The sequence below is a fragment of the Coffea eugenioides genome, chromosome 11 (genome assembly GCF_003713205.1).
Source record: "Coffea eugenioides isolate CCC68of chromosome 11, Ceug_1.0, whole genome shotgun sequence".
NCBI lineage: Eukaryota > Viridiplantae > Streptophyta > Magnoliopsida > Gentianales > Rubiaceae > Coffea > Coffea eugenioides.
This window is the reverse complement of record NC_040045.1, coordinates 37,387,415-37,408,609: the sequence shown is the minus strand read 5'-3', so window position 1 is coordinate 37,408,609 and position 21,195 is coordinate 37,387,415. Positions and strand designations below refer to the sequence as shown.

Here is a 21,195-nt window from a genome sequence, read left to right as displayed (position 1 = left end):
CTCAAATGTTAAGATTTAAATAATTAACAATTCAGTCACTTAACTTATTCATGTTTCAGATTTTAGATTTTAGATTTTAATTTTATCAAATGCATCCTAAATTTAATTCTTGAAGTCTCTCCACCCTAACCTTATTATTTAGAGAATCAAGTATTAGTTTTCCCTTCATGTAAAGGAAGAAGTTGATTGAACTCGTCACCTTTAGGTAAAAATGACCACTAATAACATCAAAAGTGATATATGAGTTTTCACTTAGCTTTAGCTCAATAGGGTGAAGTCGTCTCCTAGACAATGAGGTACCAAGTTTAAGCTCCACTTGGAACCAAATGTACCCTGCAAATGAAAAAAAAAATCTCTTTTATTTTATTTTATTTCCTTTTTTGAGCCTAATTTGTCAATTGTCATGTTTGGATCACCATTTTAAACTGATTGATCCATGTCCCCCACTTTGGAGATCATAATACACATGATACTTACTACTTAGATTTGTTAAGGAATATACATGCTTTTAACCTTAATATGATTTGTCCTAGATTTGTATGAACGCTGGAAGAATAATCCACATAAAGAAAGTATAGTGGATATGTGAGAAAAGAGAACATTCAGCACACTTCATTTTCATACCCGCTGCATCCATTTTGAGATTGTCTTTTTTTTTTCTGATTATTGTAACCAATTGTAGCTAAAAGTAGAGGGAATGTGGGAATATTGCCTGATTTCTTAATTGGGTCAAACTTTTGAGTTGGTTAAGGACAAGAGTATTGATTCGGCAACACAAAAATTAATAAACAAGAAATTCAACCTCAAATCTGTTCAGGATTTGATGACTTGAATACCCACTTTTTTTTTTTGACTTCACATATTCAAGAAATTAGTTGTGTTCTTGCCCCAATAATTGGGCCTTGCCTAAATTGTTCTAGTCCACTCAACTTTTTGAACTGTAAACTGAGAATCAATTAATTTATTCTTGACAGGCGCACATCTGATAGATAACTTGCACATTGAAATACAAATAATATAGTAGAGAAAATATGGATTTTAACAACTGAGGACATATTTGATTCCAAATTCCAACCACAAGTATCAGTTAAAACTCGTCAATGTGGTTCTATACTCATAAAAATAACCTTGAGAGGCAACATTGATAGAGTATAATTTGTTAGTAATTTTATTATTTATTTCCCCTTTTATCCCTGACAAATATTGTGTTAATTGCAGATATTTACTTATATTTGGTATTTGGAATCAATTTCAGGAGTGAAGCAGAAAATTACCAAATGGTCCTACTAGCAATAGGAGACAAGAGTCAATTCCGCAGAGCCTATCTTTGGTAATTCATCTTCTCAATTCGGTGGAGGCCCACGGAATAGCATTGGTCATTTGGCTCTTAAGGAGAAAGGAACGTATAGAGATGAAAAACATGGAAGTAAAATCGGCAGGCTTTCTTTTGGGTAGCTTTGACTACCAATTGGGTGGGGACCACTGGAGAGAAGACTAGGCATCTTTCTTTTGGCTTTAAAAAGAAAAGAGACGTACAGGAGCTCGTAGACCACCTTTTAGTTTAGTTTTTAGCTTAGTCTTTAGTTTTTCTTTCTTTCTCCTGACTGGCCTCTGACACACGCCAGATGTTCGATAATATTCCCCAACGGGAAAAACACCTTTTATTCCTTACTTCCTAATAGAAAACGCAATGCCTTTGCAACTTATTAATTCGTGTGGTGATTTAATTATGCGACGTGGCTAAGTCTTCCATCTAGTCAAGGGTCAACTCGACGGCGCAGTCCCGAAAATCTGTGAGATCTAATTAGTTTTCACGTGTTCCGTTATTTATTAATATTTGCACGTTGTCTGCTTGAATTTTCATGGGATTATTTTATTAATTGGATGTCAAGGGCCCGATGTTCAATGTGATTTATTAATCTCGTGCCAATTTAGTCAATTAAATCCGTAATTGTTTGATTGATTAATATTAGTGGCAACTGGTGTGTTTACACATTAGGGGAACGTGCAATCTAATTTAAATAACCCTCGTAGCGTGTTATTGATTAGGGCTAGATTTTTCTGGTTATTAATGCAATTGGAAAATTAATTCCTACGGTCGTACCTAGGAGTACTTTTCTGGTTAGGGGTGATTAATGGTCGTACCTTGGTCATCTATAAATTACGGAAAAATTGGTCATTAGAGTTCATCGATGGCTATAACTAGCCTATTAATAAATTAAGTGAACCTCTCCTGCATCAATGATCGGATAAATGGACTGTGCCTGAGTAGTTGCATCCTTGGCTAGAATTTATTTATTCCTGATTAAATTCCTGCTATATTTGTGCTAGTTATTCATTCATTTTTAGTTAAATTGTTTAATTGTTTTTAGTTTCATTCCGGTGAAATCCCCCCTTATCAATTGGACTTTAAAAGAGACAGATATCTCCAGTCCCTGAGGAGACGAACCTACTTGCCACTGTCTACTATTTAGTAATTTTTGTCAACTAATTAATTCTGGTATATCGGGTTAAGCAAACTCTTCGGGAACAGGGTGAATCAAGTAACCCATTGCACACCTAGAGTCCCTGCTTCAGTACCTAGGATTAATTATTGACTGCTTTTAGTGGTAGCTAGGTTCTATATTATTATTATTACTGCACAGGTTTGACGCCCTGTCAATTTTTGGCGCCGTTGCCGGGGACTGGCGTTATTATTTGTTTCTTTATTAAGTTCATTTTTGCTCTAATTTTCTGGTATTTTTCTAGTGTTTGCCTAGGTCTTCTCGTACAGGTGAATTGATTTTTGACCATGAAGTAGAGAAGATCGCGCGTAGAACGAGAAAGGAAACCAGACAGCTCAGAGAGGAGCACTCCAGTGCTGCATCTCAGAGATCTGAGCCCGAAGTTGAACCATCAGATTCGTTTGGTGACACTTCAAGTGATTCGTACCAAGACAACGTCGCCATGGCAAACACACAAACATTAAGGGAGTTCGCTGCTCCAAACTTGACCCAACAACCTCTTTGCATAACTTTTCCTCGCTTTAGTGAGAATGCAGCTTTTGAATTAAAACCTGGTTTAATACATTTGTTGCCTGTTTTCATGGTCTGCTAGGAGAGGAACCCCACAAACACATGCAGGAATTTGATGTGGTGTGTTCGAGTATGAAGCCTTCGGGAGTAACTGATGAACAAATTAAATTAAGGGCCTTCCCTTTCTCTCTAAAGGATTCGGCAAAGGACTGGTTATACTGTCTACCTGCAGTCATTATCACCACGTGGCCAGAGATGCAGAAAAAATTTTTTGAAAAATATTTCCCTGCATTCAGAGCTGCTAGTTTGCGAAAGGAAATATGTGGCATCAAGCAATTTCACGGGGAATCCTTGTATGAATATTGGGAGAGGTTCACCAGGCTGCGTACCCGATGCCCACATCACCAAATAAGTGATCAACTGCTCATTCAGTATTTCTACGAGGGACTACTGATGAACGATAGAAATATCATTGATGCAGTAAGTGGTGGTGCACTGGTGAATAAGACTACCCAGGAGGCATGAGACTTAATCGAGCGAATGGCAGAGAATTGCCAGCAGTTTGGTACGAGAGCAGATGTTCCTACGAGAAAGGTCAACGAGGTAAGTTCATCTTCCATTCAACAGCAGTTATCTGAATTAACCTCATTTGTTCGACAGATAGCTGTAGGAAATGCACAGCAGGCCAAAGTGTGTGGGATTTATACGAATATTGGTCATACCGCTGACTCATGCCCACAGTTGCAAGAGGAGGGAACTGAACAAGCACACATGGCTGGTAACATGCCCATGCCACGTAGACAGTATGACCCCTATTCCAACTCATACAATCCGGGTTGGAGGGATCATCCAAATCTGAGCTATGGGGGAAATAAGCAACAAAATTTCATCCCCAATAGACAGCAGGGCTTCCAGCAACAATATCAAACAAGGAATTAACCCTCCTCCGCCTCAGGTATGTCCCTAGAAGACATGGTTAAAACCATAGCCTCTAATACTATGAAATTTCAACAGGACACTGAGGCCAGCAATCAAGAGATGAAAGCACGTATGCAAAACTTGGAAAATCAGATGAGTCAATTAGCCTCAATTGTCAACCGACTAGACTCCCAGGGGAAGGGAAAACTTTCATCCCAACCTGAGGTGAATCCCAAGAATGTAAGTGCAATGACCCTCAGAAGTGGGAAAGAGGTTGAAGGACCAGCACCAGTGGCTCCGAAGGACAAGAATGAGGACCGCATTGAGAAGGAGCTTGAGGAAGAAGGAACTCCCGGCACAAATAAAGAGGTAATACGTAACCCAGTGGTTCCAGTTAAGCCCAACCCACCACCTTTTCCTAGCAGGTTGGAAAGACCTAAAAAGCAAGACAAGGAAAAGGAAATTCTGGAGATGTTTAGAAAGGTGGAGATAAATATCCCCTTACTTGACGCAATTAAGCAAGTACCCCGGTATGCCAAATTTTTGAAGGACCTATGCATCAATAGGAAGAAATTGTGGGGAGATGAAAGGATAATTGTGGGAGAGAACGTATCCGCAGTGTTTCAAAGAAAACTTCCACCCAAGTGCGGAGACCCAGGTATTTTCACTATTCCTTGTAAGATAGGGAACACTAGCATTAGGAATGCCATGTTAGATTTAGGAGCCTCTATAAATGTGATGCCCAAGGCTATTTATGCTTCTCTAAATTTGGGTCCCTTAAAGGAAACTGGCATTATAATTCAATTGGCTGATAGGACTAATACTTATCCTGATGGGGTGATAAAAGATGTGTTAGTACAAGTGAACAACTTAGTGTTCCCTGCTGATTTTTATATTCTTGATATGGGTGATGAACGTTCTCCAAATCTATCACCAATTTTGTTGGGGAGACCCTTCTTGAGCACGGCTCGTACAAAAATTGATGTTAGTGAGGGCACCCTAACGATGGAATTTGATGGAGAAATAGTTCATTTCAGTATATTTGAGGCCATGAAATATCCGTGTCATTCTAATGCTGTTTTTGCTGTGAGTATAATTGACCCTTTGGTGCAAGAAGTATTTGAGATTAATGGCAGGGATGAATTGGAGGTAGCAATCACCAAACATTTGGATCTGGAAGCAACCTGTGAAATGGAGTTAGGCATCAGTTTGCAAAGAATGGTTGGAGCCTTGCGTTCACTAGGCCAAAGTCCTCTAAAGTATGATGTTGCTCCTATATTTGTGCCTGAACCACACCTAAAGCTATTACCTTCTATCGTGCAGGCACCTGAAGTGGAGTTGAAACCCCTGCCCGAGCATTTAAAGTATGCCTTTCTAGGTGAAAAAGAGACGTTACCAGTGATAATCTCATCCAAATTATCACCCACGGAGGAGGATAAGCTGCTACGGGTTTTAAGGGAGCATAAGGAAGCTATAGATTGGACAATTGCGGACATCAAGGGTATAAGCCCGTCCGTGTGCATGCATCGAATTCGCCTGGAAGAGGATGCTAGGCGGATAAGACAACCACAAAGGAGATTGAACCCCATCATGATGGAAGTGGTCAAGAAAGAGGTAATCAAGCTTCTGGACGTAGGAATTATTTTCTCTATCTCAGATAGTCCATGGGTGAGTTCGGTCCAAGTGGTGCCAAAGAAAGCAGGGGTAACTGCGGAAGAAAATCATGAAGGGGACCTTGTTCCAATTCGAAAGCCTACGGGTTGGCGCCAGTGCATCGATTACCGTAAATTGAACGCAGTGACCAAGAAGGATCATTTTCCCCTTCCATTCATCGATCAAATGGTTGAAAGGTTAGCTTGTCGTGCATATTATTATTTTTTAGATGGTTTCTCTGGTTATTTTCAGATAGCAATTGCGCCAGAGGATCAAGAGAAAACAACTTTCACTTGCCCCTTTGGCACTTTTGCCTATCGAAGGATGCCCTTTGGATTGTGCAATGCCCCTGCAACATTCCAGAGGTGCATGATTAGCATTTTTTCTGAGTATGTAGAGAGAATAATTGAGGTATTCATGGATGACTTCAGTGTCTATGGTGATAGTTTTGATGATTGCTTAGATAACCTGACATTAATTTTAAAGAGATGCATCGAGACTAACCTAGTGCTCAATTGGGAAAAATATCACTTCATGGTTGAGCACGGGATAGTTCTAGGACATGTAGTGTCATCTAGAGGAATTGAAGTTGATAAAGCTAAAATAGATGTGATATCTGCTTTACCTTACCCCGTAACTGTACGGGAAGTTCGTTCTTTTCTAGGACATGCAGGTTTCTATCGCAGATTTATCAAGGATTTCTCAAAGGTCGGGGCACCACTTTTTAGGCTTTTGCAAAAGGATGTCAGTTTTGAATTCAACGAGGAGTGCAAAGAAGCGTTCGAGAAGTTGAAGAAATTACTCACTTTTCCACCTATCATCCAACCTCCTGATTGGAATCGCCCATTCGAAATTATGTGTGATGCCAGCGACTACTCCGTGGGAGCAGTTTTGGGACAAAGGGTGGAGAAAGCGGCGCACGCAATATATTATGCCTCTAGAGCTTTAAATGGCGCCCAACTCAATTACTCTACTACGGAGAAAGAACTCTTAGCTGTTATTTTTGCTTTAGAAAAGTTTAGACCTTATTTGTTAGGTGTTAAAGTAATTGTGTATTCTGACCATGCAGCTTTGAGGTACCTACTGACCAAGAAGGACGCTAAACCCCGCTTGATAAGATGGATATTGCTCCTGCAGGAATTTGACTTGGAAATCAGAGACAAAAAAGGAGCGGAGAATCTAGTAGCTGACCACCTAAGTCGAATACTGGTAACGGAGGAAGAATTACCATTAAGGGAGTCTTTTCCTGAAGAGCATTTACTTTCTATTAATTCATCCCCTCCTTGGTTTGCAGATATTGTGAATTATTTGGTTACTGACAAATTGCCCGCAGGTTGGCCCAAGGCAAAAAGGGACAAACTAAAAAGCGATGCAAAGTACTATGTCTGGGATGATCCCAATCTGTGGAAACAAGGTGCTGACCAAATAATGAGGCGATGTGTAAGTGAAGGTGAATTCCAATCTATATTGACTTTCTGTCACTCTTTTGCATGTGGGGGTCATTTTGGACCTAAACGGACTGCTAGAAAAGCGTTGGAAAGTGGATTTTATTGGCCTACCTTATTTAAGGATGCTTACTTGTTTTGTAAGGCATGTGATAAATGTCAGAGGCTAGGCAATTTATCCCGAAGGGATCAACTGCCACAGGTGCCAATGCTTTTCATTGAAATTTTTGATACTTGGGGTATAGATTTCATGGGTCCCTTTCCAAATTCTTGTGAATTTTTATACATTTTACTAGCAGTGGATTATGTCTCGAAGTGGATGGAAGCAAAAGCCACCCGCACTAATGATTCTAAGGTGGTTGCAGATTTCATAAAGTCTAACATTTTTGTGTGATTTGGAATGCCACGGGCAGTTGTGAGTGATAGAGGGACGCATTTTTGCAACAAGACAATTGCTGCTTTGTTCAGGAGATATGGTGTACTTCATAAGGTTTCCACTTCCTACCATCCACAGACCAATGGCCAGGCTGAAGTCTCGAATAGGGAAATAAAGTCTATTTTGGAAAAAATGGTCCGCCCTGATAGGAAGGACTGGAGTTCAAGGTTGGAAGATGCTTTGTGGGTGGAAGATGCTTTGTGGGCATACAGGACCGCTTACAAGACGCCTATAGGGATGTCTCCCTATAGGTTGGTATTTGGTAAGCCTTGCCATCTTCCAGTGGAGTTCGAGCATAGAGCATTTTGAGCGGTAAAACAATGCAATATGAATATTGAGGAGAGCGGAATTCAAAGGAAGTTACAGTTACAGGAGTTGGAGGAGATTCGCAATGAAACCTATGAGAATGCGGAAATTTATAAGGAGAGGAATAAGATTTTTCATGACCAACAGATCTCAAGGAAGACATTCGAGTGTGGGCAAAAAGTTCTACTGTACCACTCGAAATTGAAGTTATTTCCAGATAAATTACGTTCTCGTTGGATTGGTCCTTTTGTGGTGACTAATGTCTTTCATTATGGTGCAGTAGAGATCCGAAGTTTGAAGACTGAGAAGAAATTTGTAGTGAATGGTCATCGTCTCAAGCCGTATTATGAAGGGGTTCTAACTGAACGGGTGGAGATGATGCACTTGGAGGACTCGATTAGCTTAGTTTAAGCAAAGTTTTGGACAACGTCTAGCCAAAGACGTTAAAGAAAGGCGCTTTTGGGAGGCAACCCAAGACTATTTGTTTCAGTTTTCATGCATTTTTTAAGTTTTAGTTAAGTGTTAGTGTCAATTAATAGTTTGATGTTTGGTGGCAGGAAATTAGTAGTTAGACGTGCCCACGCCAGGTGGTCACGCCTGAGGGAAAGAAATTTTCGTTCAGGATCTGCGGACTCCATATCAGTTAGACGTGCCCACGCTAGGTGGTCACGCTAACGAATCGAGAATTTGCGCCGGATGGTCAAAAGATGAGGGAGCGGTTAGGCATGCCCGCGCCTAAGACTGGGTTTCTTTGTATTAAAAAAAAAGAAAAAGAAAATATATATATATATATACAAAAATGTATAAAAAAAAATGAAAAAAAAGACACGGAACCCTACTCTTTTCTTCTTCTTCTTTCTTTTCTTTTTCTTTCTTTCTTCTTTCTTCTTCCTTATTTTCTTCCTTTTCTTCTTTCCCTTCTTTTGCTTGGTCCGCCGCTGTTCCACACCGCGCCGCACGCCGCCATTCCTCGCTGATCGCCGCCCGCTGCTCGATCTCCACCATCCGCGCGCCCCTCCTCGCGCGACCCCCCTCGCAGGCAGCACTCGCACCAGCCGCAACAGCCATCCGCAGGCTGCCGTGAGCCTACACCCCAGCGCCCAGCCTCGCGCGAGCGCAGCTCGCAATCCCCGCGCCAGCAGCTCGCCTCCTGCGCGCCCAGCAGCCAGGCGCACAGCATGCCGCGCGCCGCACGATCCGCAGCCACGACCTGCTGCGCCTGCCGCGCCCAGCCTCAGCCGAGCCTCCTCGCGCAACAAGACTGGCAGAGCAGCAACTCAGCCTCCGCGTGCTTGCCAGAGTGCGTGCGACACACGCGCGTACTAGGTCCTACCCTGCTCTCCATTTCACCCACGGCCAGTCAAACACTCCGGTGATTTCTTTCTTTATTTTTATGTCACTAATTAGCTGAGGCCAGATTATTACTTCTTTATTAGTTGATGTTTCGTAGCTGAGGCCAGATTTTTGATTTGCTAGCTGAGGACAGATATTTTGTGCTTGTTTGGGTGCTGTGATATATCTGTGGTGGATTGTTAATTGTTTGGTAAATTTTGTGCTCAACCAGTGATATTGGGAGAAAAATTTTGCTCTAGTTGCCTGTTTATTTAGTTTTTGGGGGGGGGGGTTTTGCTCTGTTTATTTGATTAATTACTTTTTGGGTCAATTTGGTAGTATTCTGGGAAAATTTTGCTGCTCACAGTGCTAATTAGCTTTTGGGGTAATTTTATTGTTTGGTGTGCACTTGTCTGTGATTGGAAGCTGTGATTGGGACCCTTTACTGAATCAGCTGCCTGTTGACCTCTTTTGTGCACATTTGCCTTGCCTCTGTCCTATCCATTAGACCAAATGACCAAACCAAAAACTAAAGGCAAGAACAAGCCATCCACCTCCACCCCTCAGCCTACGGTTCCCTTAGGGGGACCTGCCCCCTCGATTGCCCCCTCAATTTGGGTAGCTGGTTTGCCCTGCACCTCCGAACTGTGCTAAGTAAGAAAAATAAGCCATTAATCTTAGGCTCATTTATCACTCAGTTGGCTGTAAATCTTGGAGTTTTGGACTTAAATAATCATAACTTGCATCGTGCTTGTACTATGGAACCCCTCGATTTGGTTTGTTTGGAAAAAATGGGTCTTGTGAGACAGGTGGCCGGCGTTTTTCAGTTTGCTCCCCCGGGGCCAATCTCCGTTCCTCCAAAGCACAGAGCTTCCAAAACCACTGACCCGGAGGCTGGTGGTCCTTCTACGGATGCCCCCGGACCATCCTCTTCGGCACCTCCACCATTTTCCTCCGTCGATAGCCAGCTTGCAGCTCTTCGGTTCCAGATGTAGCACATGGACACTCGTATGGATCGGATGGAGCGTCAAATGGGCGGGATGGCCCACAATTTAGCGCGGTATCTCCATCACGTGGGCTTCCGCCCGCCTTTCCCTCCACAACCGTGATTCATTTCTGCCCTCCTCCGTTTAAGGGAAGTGTCGTTGCCCCAGTACCTCTGTTGTGATCTTCCTTTGCTTACATTGAGGGCAATGTAAGGTTTAGGTGTGGGGGAGGGTTGACTATGCTTTGGTTGTGTTTTTAGTTGTCTGATTAAGTTTTTCCTTGCCTTAGTAGTTCCTTTCTTTAAACGATGATGAATGCAAATTGAGATATGAGCGTACATAGTAAGTTCATGCCATGGGGTGTTCTACTTTCCTTGATACTGAATTGATTGATTAATATGTTGAACTTGACATAAATTTGATCACTTGTGCGATTTTTGGGCCTAATTTTTTGTTTGTTTGAGTGGTTATTGCATATGGTTTGTCATTCTAGAACTTGCTCGGTTATGCATGTCAAGGCTGCATTTATATGAGTTTAATGCGTTGAAATGATAGGGCACCTAGGAATGAGCCATTTTTGGACTTTCTTAAAACCGACCCTTGGATTGTTTACTACCATTAGGGAGCCAAGTTGAGCCTTAACCCCTATTCTTTGCTTGAGACCCCAGCTTTTAGCCGTGAAACCTCTTTTTAGACTTTCTTTCTGAACCTCGTGTGAAGAAGTGCTTTGATTTCATTATACAGAATTGTGGAATAGTATCGGAGAGGCATTGCAATCTAAAAAAAAAAAAACCACAAAAGAGAAAGAAAAAAAAAGAGGTGGAAAGAAGGCAAAATGCAAGAAAGCAACGAGTAAAGTTGATTCTTATGGTGCTGGTTGGGAGTTGTTGAAAAAAAAAAGAAAAAAAAAAAGAAAAGAAAAAAAAATATAGAAAAAAAGAGGAGAAAGGAAAAGTCGAAGGTCGTGGCAAGTGCCAATTTACTCTACTCGTGTGATGGTTGAGCTGCCTTGAAGTTCCCAATGTGCAAGAATCTGAGTAGTGAGTTTCTGAGCACTTTCTTTATACCTTTACACCCTTTTGATTCCTTTTTATCCTACCTTCTCACCCTATCCCCATTACAACCTTGCAAAGTCCCTTGATTGCTGCATTTAAATTCATAAGTAAGTGGTGGAGATATGATATATGAGCAAGCTTATGGTAGTGTCATTCTATTGTGTTGATTTGAGAGCCATCTTATATATATATATATCCTATACACTTCGGAGTGAATGAGTGCACTTTGAACTGTGAGCATTGTTGATTTGGTATATTTTGATTTCGATGAAGTTATTGGGGAATTTGGAGTGCCGTTTCTGGTATGAACTGCTGTAAATTACTTCGTATCTTGATTGTACTTCTGGGATAATTATGCTTGAGGGCAAGCATGATTCAGGTGTGGGGGGAATTGATAGAGTATAATTTGTTAGTAATTTTATTATTTATTTCCCCTTTTATCCCTGACAAATATTGTGTTAATTGCAGATATTTACTTATATTTGGTATTTGGAATCAATTTCAGGAGTGAAGCAGAAAATTACCAAATGGTCCTACTAGCAATAGGAGACAAGAGTCAATTCCGCAGAGCCTATCTTTGGTAATTCATCTTCTCAATTCGGTGGAGGCCCACGGAATATCATTGGTCATTTGGCTCTTAAGGAGAAAGGAACGTACAGAGATGAAAAACATGGAAGTAAAATCGGCAGGCTTTCTTTTGGGTAGCTTTGACTACCAATTGGGTGGGGACCACTGGAGAGAAGACTAGGCATCTTTCTTTTGGCTTTAAAAAGAAAAGAGACGTACAGGAGCTCGTAGACCACCTTTTAGTTTAGTTTTTAGCCTAGTCTTTAGTTTTTCTTTCTTTCTCCTGACTGGCCTCTGACACACGCCAGGTGTTCGATAATATTCCCCAACGGGAAAAACACCTTTTATTCCTTACTTCCTAATAGAAAACGCAATGCCTTTGCAACTTATTAATTCGTGTGGTGATTTAATTATGCGGCGTGGCTAAGTCTTCCATCTAGTCAAGGGTCAACTCGACGGCGCAGTCCCGAAAATCTGTGAGATCTAATTAGTTTTCACGTGTTCCGTTATTTATTAATATTTACACGTTGTCTGCTTGAATTTTCATGGGATTATTTTATTAATTGGATGTCAAGGGCCCGATGGTCAATGTGATTTATTAATCTCGTGCCAATTTAGTCAATTAAATCCGTAATTGTTTGATTGATTAATATTAGTGGCAACTGGTGTGTTTACACATTAGGGGAACGTGCAATCTAATTTAAATAACCCTCGTAGCGTTTTATTGATTAGGGCTAGGTTTTTCTGGTTATTAATGCAATTGGAAAATTAATTCCAACGGTCGTACCTAGGAGTACTTTTCTGGTTAGGGTGATTAATGGTCGTACCTTGGTCATCTATAAATTAAGGAAAAATTGGTCATTAGAGTTCATCGATGGCTATAACTAGCCTATTAATAAATTAAGTGAACCTCTCCTGCATCAATGATCGGATAAATGGACTGTGCCTGAGTAGTTGCATCCTTGGCTAGAATTTATTTATTCCTGATTAAATTCCTGCTATATTTGTGCTAGTTATTCATTCATTTTTAGTTAAATTGTTTAATTGTTTTTAGTTTCATTCCGGTGAAATCCCCCCTTATCAATTGGACTTTAAAAGAGACAGATATCTCCAGTCCCTGAGGAGACGACCCTACTTGCCACTGTCTACTATTTAGTAATTTTTGTCAACTAATTAATTCTGGTATATCGGGTTAAGCAAACTCTTCGGGAACAGGGTGAATCAAGTAACCCATTGCACACCTAGAGGCCCTGCTCCAGTACCTAGGATTAATTATTGACTGCTTTTAGTGGTAGCTAGGTTCTATATTATTATTATTATTGCACAGGTTTGACGCCCTGTCAAACATGTGCCAAATATGAACCTTAAGGTACTAAGTTGGGGCAATCCCAAGGGGAAGGCCATGACTACAAATTGGCTAAACTTCTAATAATGCATCCAATGCTTCTAACTTACAAGAAATCTCTAACAAAAAATGAAGAGTAGAAGGCAACAACCAGTTATTCACCAAGGTTAATGAATTTGGATTCCCAGAAAACTAGCTATAAGTTGATGCTTCTTTAGCTGAAGCAGAATATAGAACCGAATGTGATCCAGCACCAAAAAGTGAACCAAATTAAACCTGGCATGAACATTTGACATACAATTCTTGGATAATTACACGGATTAATTGCTTTACAGTTAAAATTATGAACTTTTGATAATGCATCAATGTACAAAAACTCCCTAAAAGTGGCTGCATGTCAGGTCTTATCTTTCAGCTGATAAAGAGAGCTATTATAAAGTAGAGAGCCATTTTGTTGATGCCTCTTTAGCTGAAATAAAGAGTAAATTTATTGGATTGCCAGAAAACTAGCTATAAGTTGATGCCTCTTTAGCTGAAGCAGAATATAGAACCGAATGTCACTCATGCTAAGAGGTATTAGATGGTTTAATTCCCAAAGAAAGAGTTAGCTCAAGTTAGTGCCTTCTTTATATTTATGTGGCCATTAGTGACGAATGTGTTAAGCTCAACCCACACTTTTATGTGACTGTATATTAATATGCGCGGTTTCTAAATTGTCAAACGGATAAATATTCTCAATCAACCTTTCATTTTTTTCGACTTAATCTTTAAGTAGATTGCTTCGTCGATTCAATCAGATCAGCTTGTAAATACTACAAGATTGCATTTACTTATTTGCCAAGCTACCAATCCCCCAAAGAGGCAACAACAAAAATACTACTTAGAATAATTAATTCATTATTTTTAACTAATATTAGAAAAAGAAACGAAAAAGAAAAGCATAACCATAGGCCATGAGCCACTAAGCAATGTGGTGAAGCAGAAGATGCCTCTTTAGCTGAAGCAGAATATAGAAGCGAATGTGATCCATCACCAAAAAGTGAACCAAATTAAACTTGGCATGAACATTTGACATACAATTCCTGGATAATTACACGGATTAATTGCTTTACAGTTAAAATTACGAACTTTTGATAATGCATCAATGTACAAAAACTTCCTAAAAGTGATTGCGTGTCAGGTCTTATCTTTCAGCTGCTAAAGAGGACTATTATAAAGTAGAGAGCCATTTTGTACATGCACCAGTTACTGTGCTAGGTGAACCTGTAACTTGGGAATCTTAAGGATGTCCTCTTATTTGAACTTTAACCTTTTATGTCTTTGTTTAATAAAAACAAAAGGCAAGATAAAGCTGAAAATATTAAAAACCGCATTTCAAAGATTAAAAAAATTGAAAAAAGGGGTTTTAAGAGTCCTCACGTGACTTGGTTCCGGCTGAAATTGAAGAAATTCCATCAATTATCCACTTTCACGCAAAATTGAATAGATTGGAGACCAAAATTGATCTACAAAATAGATTGGGGACTGATTATATGCACGTACTATAGATTGGGGACTAAAATTACAATTCTCTCTAAACGCAAACCATGATCACCTGTTTTGCATTTTGAAGAATTTACTGAATTTTTTTCTTTTTTAGCAGTCTCTCTAACCTATTAAAGAATTTAGACATATTAATGAGTGTTGATTGAGTATCTAATAAAAAAATTATATAACAAATTCTTTTATAATATTAATCACATTACTACAATTTTAGGCCACTTTGCTGCAACTAAATTGGTTATGCCCCAATCCATCAATGCAAAAGATAAGTGGACTACGTATAGGCATAGCATCTGGTCGCGCGACCGGGAAAGGGGAGGAGGAGGGAGAAGGGAAGGTGGGGGAGGGGAGTGGTAAGGGGAGGAGGAGAGGGAAAGGGACAGAGAGAAGAGAAAGGAAAAAAAATTTCCGTCGACACCGGAAAAGTTGCAGGCCGGCGGCGAAGGTGGTGTGGGTTGAGGTGGGGGAGGAAGAAGAAAAAAGGAGAAAGGAAAATTTTTTGGTGTGTTTTGGTATTATAAAGTGTATAGCTTAAAAATTTTGAGAACTTTTTTTAGGTTATTCTAGTTAAAGTTGTTAAAAAACTGATAAGAGACAAATTTAGCCAAAAACTCATTTGCCAAACAAGCCCTACATATTACTATCATGCATGTTAGATCGTATTTGCGCAAATTAATATGGCGGTTGCTTTATTATTTGGAAAAAAAATTTTATGTGGATCACAAATACATTTTTTAATTATCTTTCTATCATTCTAACCACCATTTTATTTCACATACATCAAATTATAAAAGGTGTCATAACAATTATTCTAATAATGTCAATCCCTAGCTTTGAATTTAACAATTGGTTCATTATCCACTTATTAATTCTTTGACAGTACATTCCAGTCTTAGGTAGAATTTGATTCTCTTTATCCACCTTCATTTCATTGCTTCATCCTTCACTCATCTTCTAAATCTAAAATAGAAATAAACATAATGAAAATGGCTCTGGTGTAGTCTAATTAACCTGAATGCATTTATCATAAACTTAGCTCAGGTCCTGTTATGGCCTACATGTTCCGCGTTTTTAAGTCCTTAGGATTACTGTTGAAGTCTTTTGTCGAAAATAAAAGACTTTGGCACCATCATAGCGAAATATCTTGAATCGCCTATGATTAATTATTTAATCCAAGGATTATTGCATATCAATTAATTGTGATCTAAGCTGATGAATACCCTGTACGAATTAAACCAAGTTGGTTGCATAGGTTGAATTCCTTTTAGGGCAAATTTCACTTTACCCCCTGTGGTTTAGTATTTTTTTACATAACCCCCCTATAATTTCAAAAGCTATACATAACCCCCTTATGGCTTGGATTAAAGTGTCAAAGTGATGGGAATGATCATTCATAACGGCGTCACCTAAAATGTCAAAATTACCCTTATGTAAAGTTGAAATTTATGTATTAACCAAGGTGGGTTATGTGTATATTTTGAAAATCATAAGGGGGTTATATGGTAAAATAATAAACCATAAGGGGGTTATATGGTAAAATATAAAAATCATACGGGGTTAATGTGTCATGCATTTATAAGGGTAATTTTGACATTTTTAGAAATTCCATTACGAGTGACTATTTCCGTTACTTTGACACTTAATCCAAACCATGGGGGGGTTATGTTTAGCTTTTGAAACCATAGGGGGTTATGTAAAAAAAGGGTAAACCACAGGGGGGTAAAATGTAATTTACCCTTCCTTTTAAGACTAACTGAGGAGAAGGTGCTGTCCAATTTGGGCTCCAGACCATGGGGAAAAAGATACGGCCATGGGGCACCGCCGTAGGAATAACGCTTCAGACTTCGAAGTCAATAATTCTCTCCTATTTTGCGTAGAGGATGCTTACTCGGGTAACGTACAAACTAGACAATAGTAGCCATCTAGGTTTAGCACTAGGTGCATATTTGGCTTTAAGTGGAGCTCTCTCCTATCTAATCAAGGTACTACAAGTCAAAAGAATATAAGAATTTGGTGACTATCAAACTATCAAAAATAAAATTAATATCAATGCATACTCTCTAAACTAAATGAGTATAGTAGTGAGCAGGGTCGTCTTCTCAGGAAACTGACAGATTTATTACACACAGATAATTTGAGGTTTTAGGAAGTGAGATACAAGGACAAATTAAAGTTGTAAGGTTACTGAATTTTCAATCACAAGAAGTGCAGTAACTAAAGAATATAATTAACAATTAATTGATACAGCCTAGTTAAAGAAATAATGTCATCACCGGCTCACGCAATTGATCATAAATACCTGAATTGATTCACACATTCGTAAGTAAATTGGTTCAAGTAATTCAACAACCGTTAAACTACCAATCTCTCCTTAATTATATGGTATTCTAGAGACGCTCTTAAACTACTCCCTTGTAAAATAGATAAATCCAGAGACGTTCGTAGGGTTTAATCTATTATAAACTTTAGAAATTAGAGAGACCCAATTCTAGTTAACAAATACATATATGGGTTCATTTAAACTAGATTGATTATTCCTACGACACAGATTAAACTACTTGTGAGACAATGAAATTGTGCCGTTTGCCACTAATGTTAAGACGATCAAGTGATACGCACCACCGTCTTAATTGGCAGTGTACTATTCAGACAATTGAATAACTGGCCACATTAATTCAATAGATCCAAATAATAATAACCTATTAAAACAAGGAATAATCAAATACCCACGAACGCAGAATTTAAAATAGCGCAGAAAGATTGAAAAGATCTCACAATTGTCCGTGCAACCGGGCCTTGATTATCCCTTAGCTAGACAAAGGATTCTAGCCTTGTCTCATGACGATAATGCAATCCGAGGCTTCATTGTAATTTAGTTGATAAAAAAGTACAGCCGCTAATCTCTAACTCATGTTAAGAAGAAGAGAAAAAAGAAAAAAGATCAAAACCTACTAGTCTGTTGCTCTCATTTTTAAAGTTTCTCCGCCGCTGCCCCTTTTAACCAAATACGTGTTTGTATTTATATGAGATATCTTCCCTTATTTTTCTCCTTGATTTGTTGTCAAAATATTCTCTGAAGATGTCTCTTAATCCCACGCAACGTCAAACACATCTCCCCAAAAATAGTGGCAAGCTTCCAAGTGTAAGTACCGCTGTCCGTCTTTTCGGACTTCACTCTACGATCTCTGGCGTGGGTACGTTTTGGAATGAATAATCTTCTGAAAATTTGCTCCTTTTTGTCACTTTTGACACCAATTGCCTGCAAATGACACAAATATCAATAATGAGTAGAAACCCATTACTTTGCATAATAAGTGGCCAAAATTAAGAGCAAATATCATCAAATAAAATGCACAATTGTTTCACTATCAAATCCCCCTACACCAAGACAATGCTTGTCCTCAAGCATCTCAAAACTCAACTATACAATTACAGCTACACACACGTGACAGTCCAACATGCGAGCACAAGTGTCCCATCCTTCTAACAATGTCATCAAATTCATTTCAAGATTTAATGCTCTCTTATAGAATGGTATATGACTACTCATCACTCCGACATGAGACACAAAGGATCACTCTTACCACACGATAAAATGACGTTACCATATGCTTGTTAATATATCACATCGCCACCACTAAAACCAAATTTAATGCAAAAATCAAAGGGTCTTGATGCAGGTTGTAACGGGGCTCAAGCATGGGTTGGATCAAATAAGTAATTTAAGCTCGTTATGTCAAAGGAAATACCATTGACCCGTTGCATGACTTTGAATTTCCTTCTTCATTCCAACAATCTTTCCAAAGCATACCTATAAATTTTTCCAAAAATTAGCAAGTGCAAGCACAACCAAGGGTTTCATCCAACTGTCTCAACATGACACATATTGACAATAGCACTTCGTAACTCTTTTTTTTTTTCCTTTTTTCTTTGTTTTCTCTCTTTTATTTTTTTTTTTCTCTTCACTTTTTTTTTCCATTCTGGGTGTGCTTCTTTTCTTTTCTTTCTCCTTCTTCTTTCCTTTGTTTTATTTTTCAAATACGCACAACTACATGAAAATATAGACACACTTGCTAAGCTTCAATCACCCCCTTTTATTACAATTCGAAATCATCACGCACTAGAATCAAGACATTCATTTGACACGGGATAAAAACAAAGAAGGTTTGAACACAATGAATTTAGGGGTAACAAAATGAACTATTAAACAAAGAAAAGGTCTAAATTCAACCATGGTCAATTAGGGGAGATCTGATTAGGGTCGGTTTTTAGAAAAGCACAAAAATGATTAACCTAAGTGCCCTTATCATTCTAATGCATCAAATTCAAGAATGTGATCTTGATATGCAGAACAAAACAAGTTCTAGAACAATCAAATTATGTGTGGTATCACTCAATGAAAGAAAATATAGCAGTTATTAATGCAATGCTCATTAGCTCGATAGCTCACAAAATGGTTACTAATTGTCAAGTCTTGCAAAATTTATTATTCAATTCCATTATTAAGAAGACAAGATATTTAACCCACATAATATCACTACTCATGCTTGTAGAGTAATTGAACGCATTATCATAGCATGAAGTTTTATCAATTTTCAACTGTAACCAAACGAATTCATCATATATATATTTATTTATTTTTTTCAATGTAAAGAGCTAGAACTACTCCTCCATACCAGAAACCTACATTGTTCTCAATGTAGCAAAGAAAAAAAATAGAAATCAAATAAAAAGGAGCTAGAACTTCCTTGAACGTCGAAAGAATGCAACGAAAACACTATGGGGGAGGAGGATAAGGCGGCTGAAAGTCAACATGGGCCAAGAAGTCTGCCAGATTTTATGTCAGAATGGAAGAATGGACTTGCAAGACTGTGATACGGTCATCCAGACGCTCAACCCGGTTGCCCAACTCATGAATAGAGTCCTGCAGGGCATGAAATTGGACGTCCCAAGAGAATGGAGCATTGGAGGAGGACGGACCTGCCTGACCAGCCACTGTAGTGGGAGCAATGGGAGGAATTCGGGGTTGAGGCGGCAGCCGCGGCAATCGATGTGCGCGAGGAGGAAGCGAGCAGCGGCGGCAGTGGGAGGAGGATGATCGGGGAAGAAAGAAGGAGAAAATGAAAAGAAAAGAAAAAGAAAAGAAGAGAAAAGTAGGGTTTTGGAGTGAATTTTTCTATTCATTATTTATTCTTATTTATTTTTTTCTCCCTCTCTTTTTTTCTTTCTCGTAATGGTTGGAAGGCGTGGGCACGCTTAAGAAGCGTAAGTCGTCTGCACGTTCTTTGTAACGGTACCTATGAGATTTTCTGTGAGGCGTGGGCACCCCTTGGAACCTATAGTATTTTGTTCATCAAATTTTAAAAGCACCAATTGCATTTAATCATAAGGCATGGGCACGTTTTATAACAGAAAGTCTTCTGCCTAAAAATTTTGACATCTAATCCCAGTAAAATGTCACAGAACACACCAAATACCTACAATAAAGATTTTCTGTCAATAGGAATCCAAAACAATCTGATCTTGAACACAAAAATATGAAATAAAAACACAAAATATCTAAAAATTAAAATTCTTGGGTTGCCTCCCAAGTAGCACCTTTCTTTAAAGTTTTTGGCTAGACAATACTACGCGCTCAATCTGGATGTAACTCGAATTTCTTTATAACTTTTGACATCTTGTGCGAATCAAAATTCCAATTGATTACAACCTTCAACGCATTTCTATCATTTAATTCAAACTTTTGCTGCATGAAATGGTCAATTATATCTATAACAAAAACAGAATGTGCCTCACTAAAACATTTAATGGCATCACAAATATTGAATTTTATTATTTCACCATCAAATTCCATTATCAAGGTTCCTGAATAAACATCAATTTTTATTTTAGATGTCATTAAAAATGGCCTGCCTAACAAAATTGGGGGTGAAACAAAAAAATCATCATCTATATCTAACACATAGAAATCTGCAGGAAAAACCAATTTATCAAGTTGAACTGGAATATCCTCCAATATCCCATCAGGATATGCATTAGACATATCAACAAGTTGTATAATGATACTCGTTTCTTTTAATGGTCCAAGATTCAGAGAATTATAAATGGAACGAGGAATAATATTTATTGCAGCTCCTAAATCTATCAATGCTTTTTCGACCTTAACATTCCTTATTTTGCAAGGAATAGTAAACGTACCTGGATCCTTATGTTTAGGAGGCAATTTCTGTTGTAGGACCATTGAAACATTTTCTTCCATATAAATCTTTTCAAAACCCTTCAACTTTTTCTTAGTGGTGCACAATTCTTTAAGAAATTTTGCATATCAAGGAATTTGTTTAATGGCATCAACAAGGAGAATATTTACCTCAACTTTGCGAAAAATGTCAAAACTTCTTGCTCTTGCTCCTCTTTCCTGGATTTTGCATATTGACTGAAAAATGGAGGAGGTGTTACTACTATTGGGGGTTCATCTCTGGGCTCTTTCCTTGGAAGGGATTGAGTTAGAGATTTCATTGTTTCTTCCTCAACTTGCTTTTCAAGATCATGCTTAGATACTGCTTTTTAATACTCTTGCAATTCTTTGCCACTTCTCA

At 38.8% G+C, this 21,195-nt stretch overlaps 1 protein-coding gene across 1 annotated transcript; it reads left to right on the top strand.

The window, feature by feature from the left end:
- The first annotated feature begins 7,793 nt into the window (after positions 1-7,793).
- LOC113752490 lies at positions 7,794-8,183 on the top strand. Its single transcript, XM_027296602.1, has one exon. It carries the CDS (start codon positions 7,794-7,796, stop codon positions 8,181-8,183), a length of 390 nt encoding a protein of 129 aa, XP_027152403.1.
- The last annotated feature ends 13,012 nt before the right edge of the window (positions 8,184-21,195 follow it).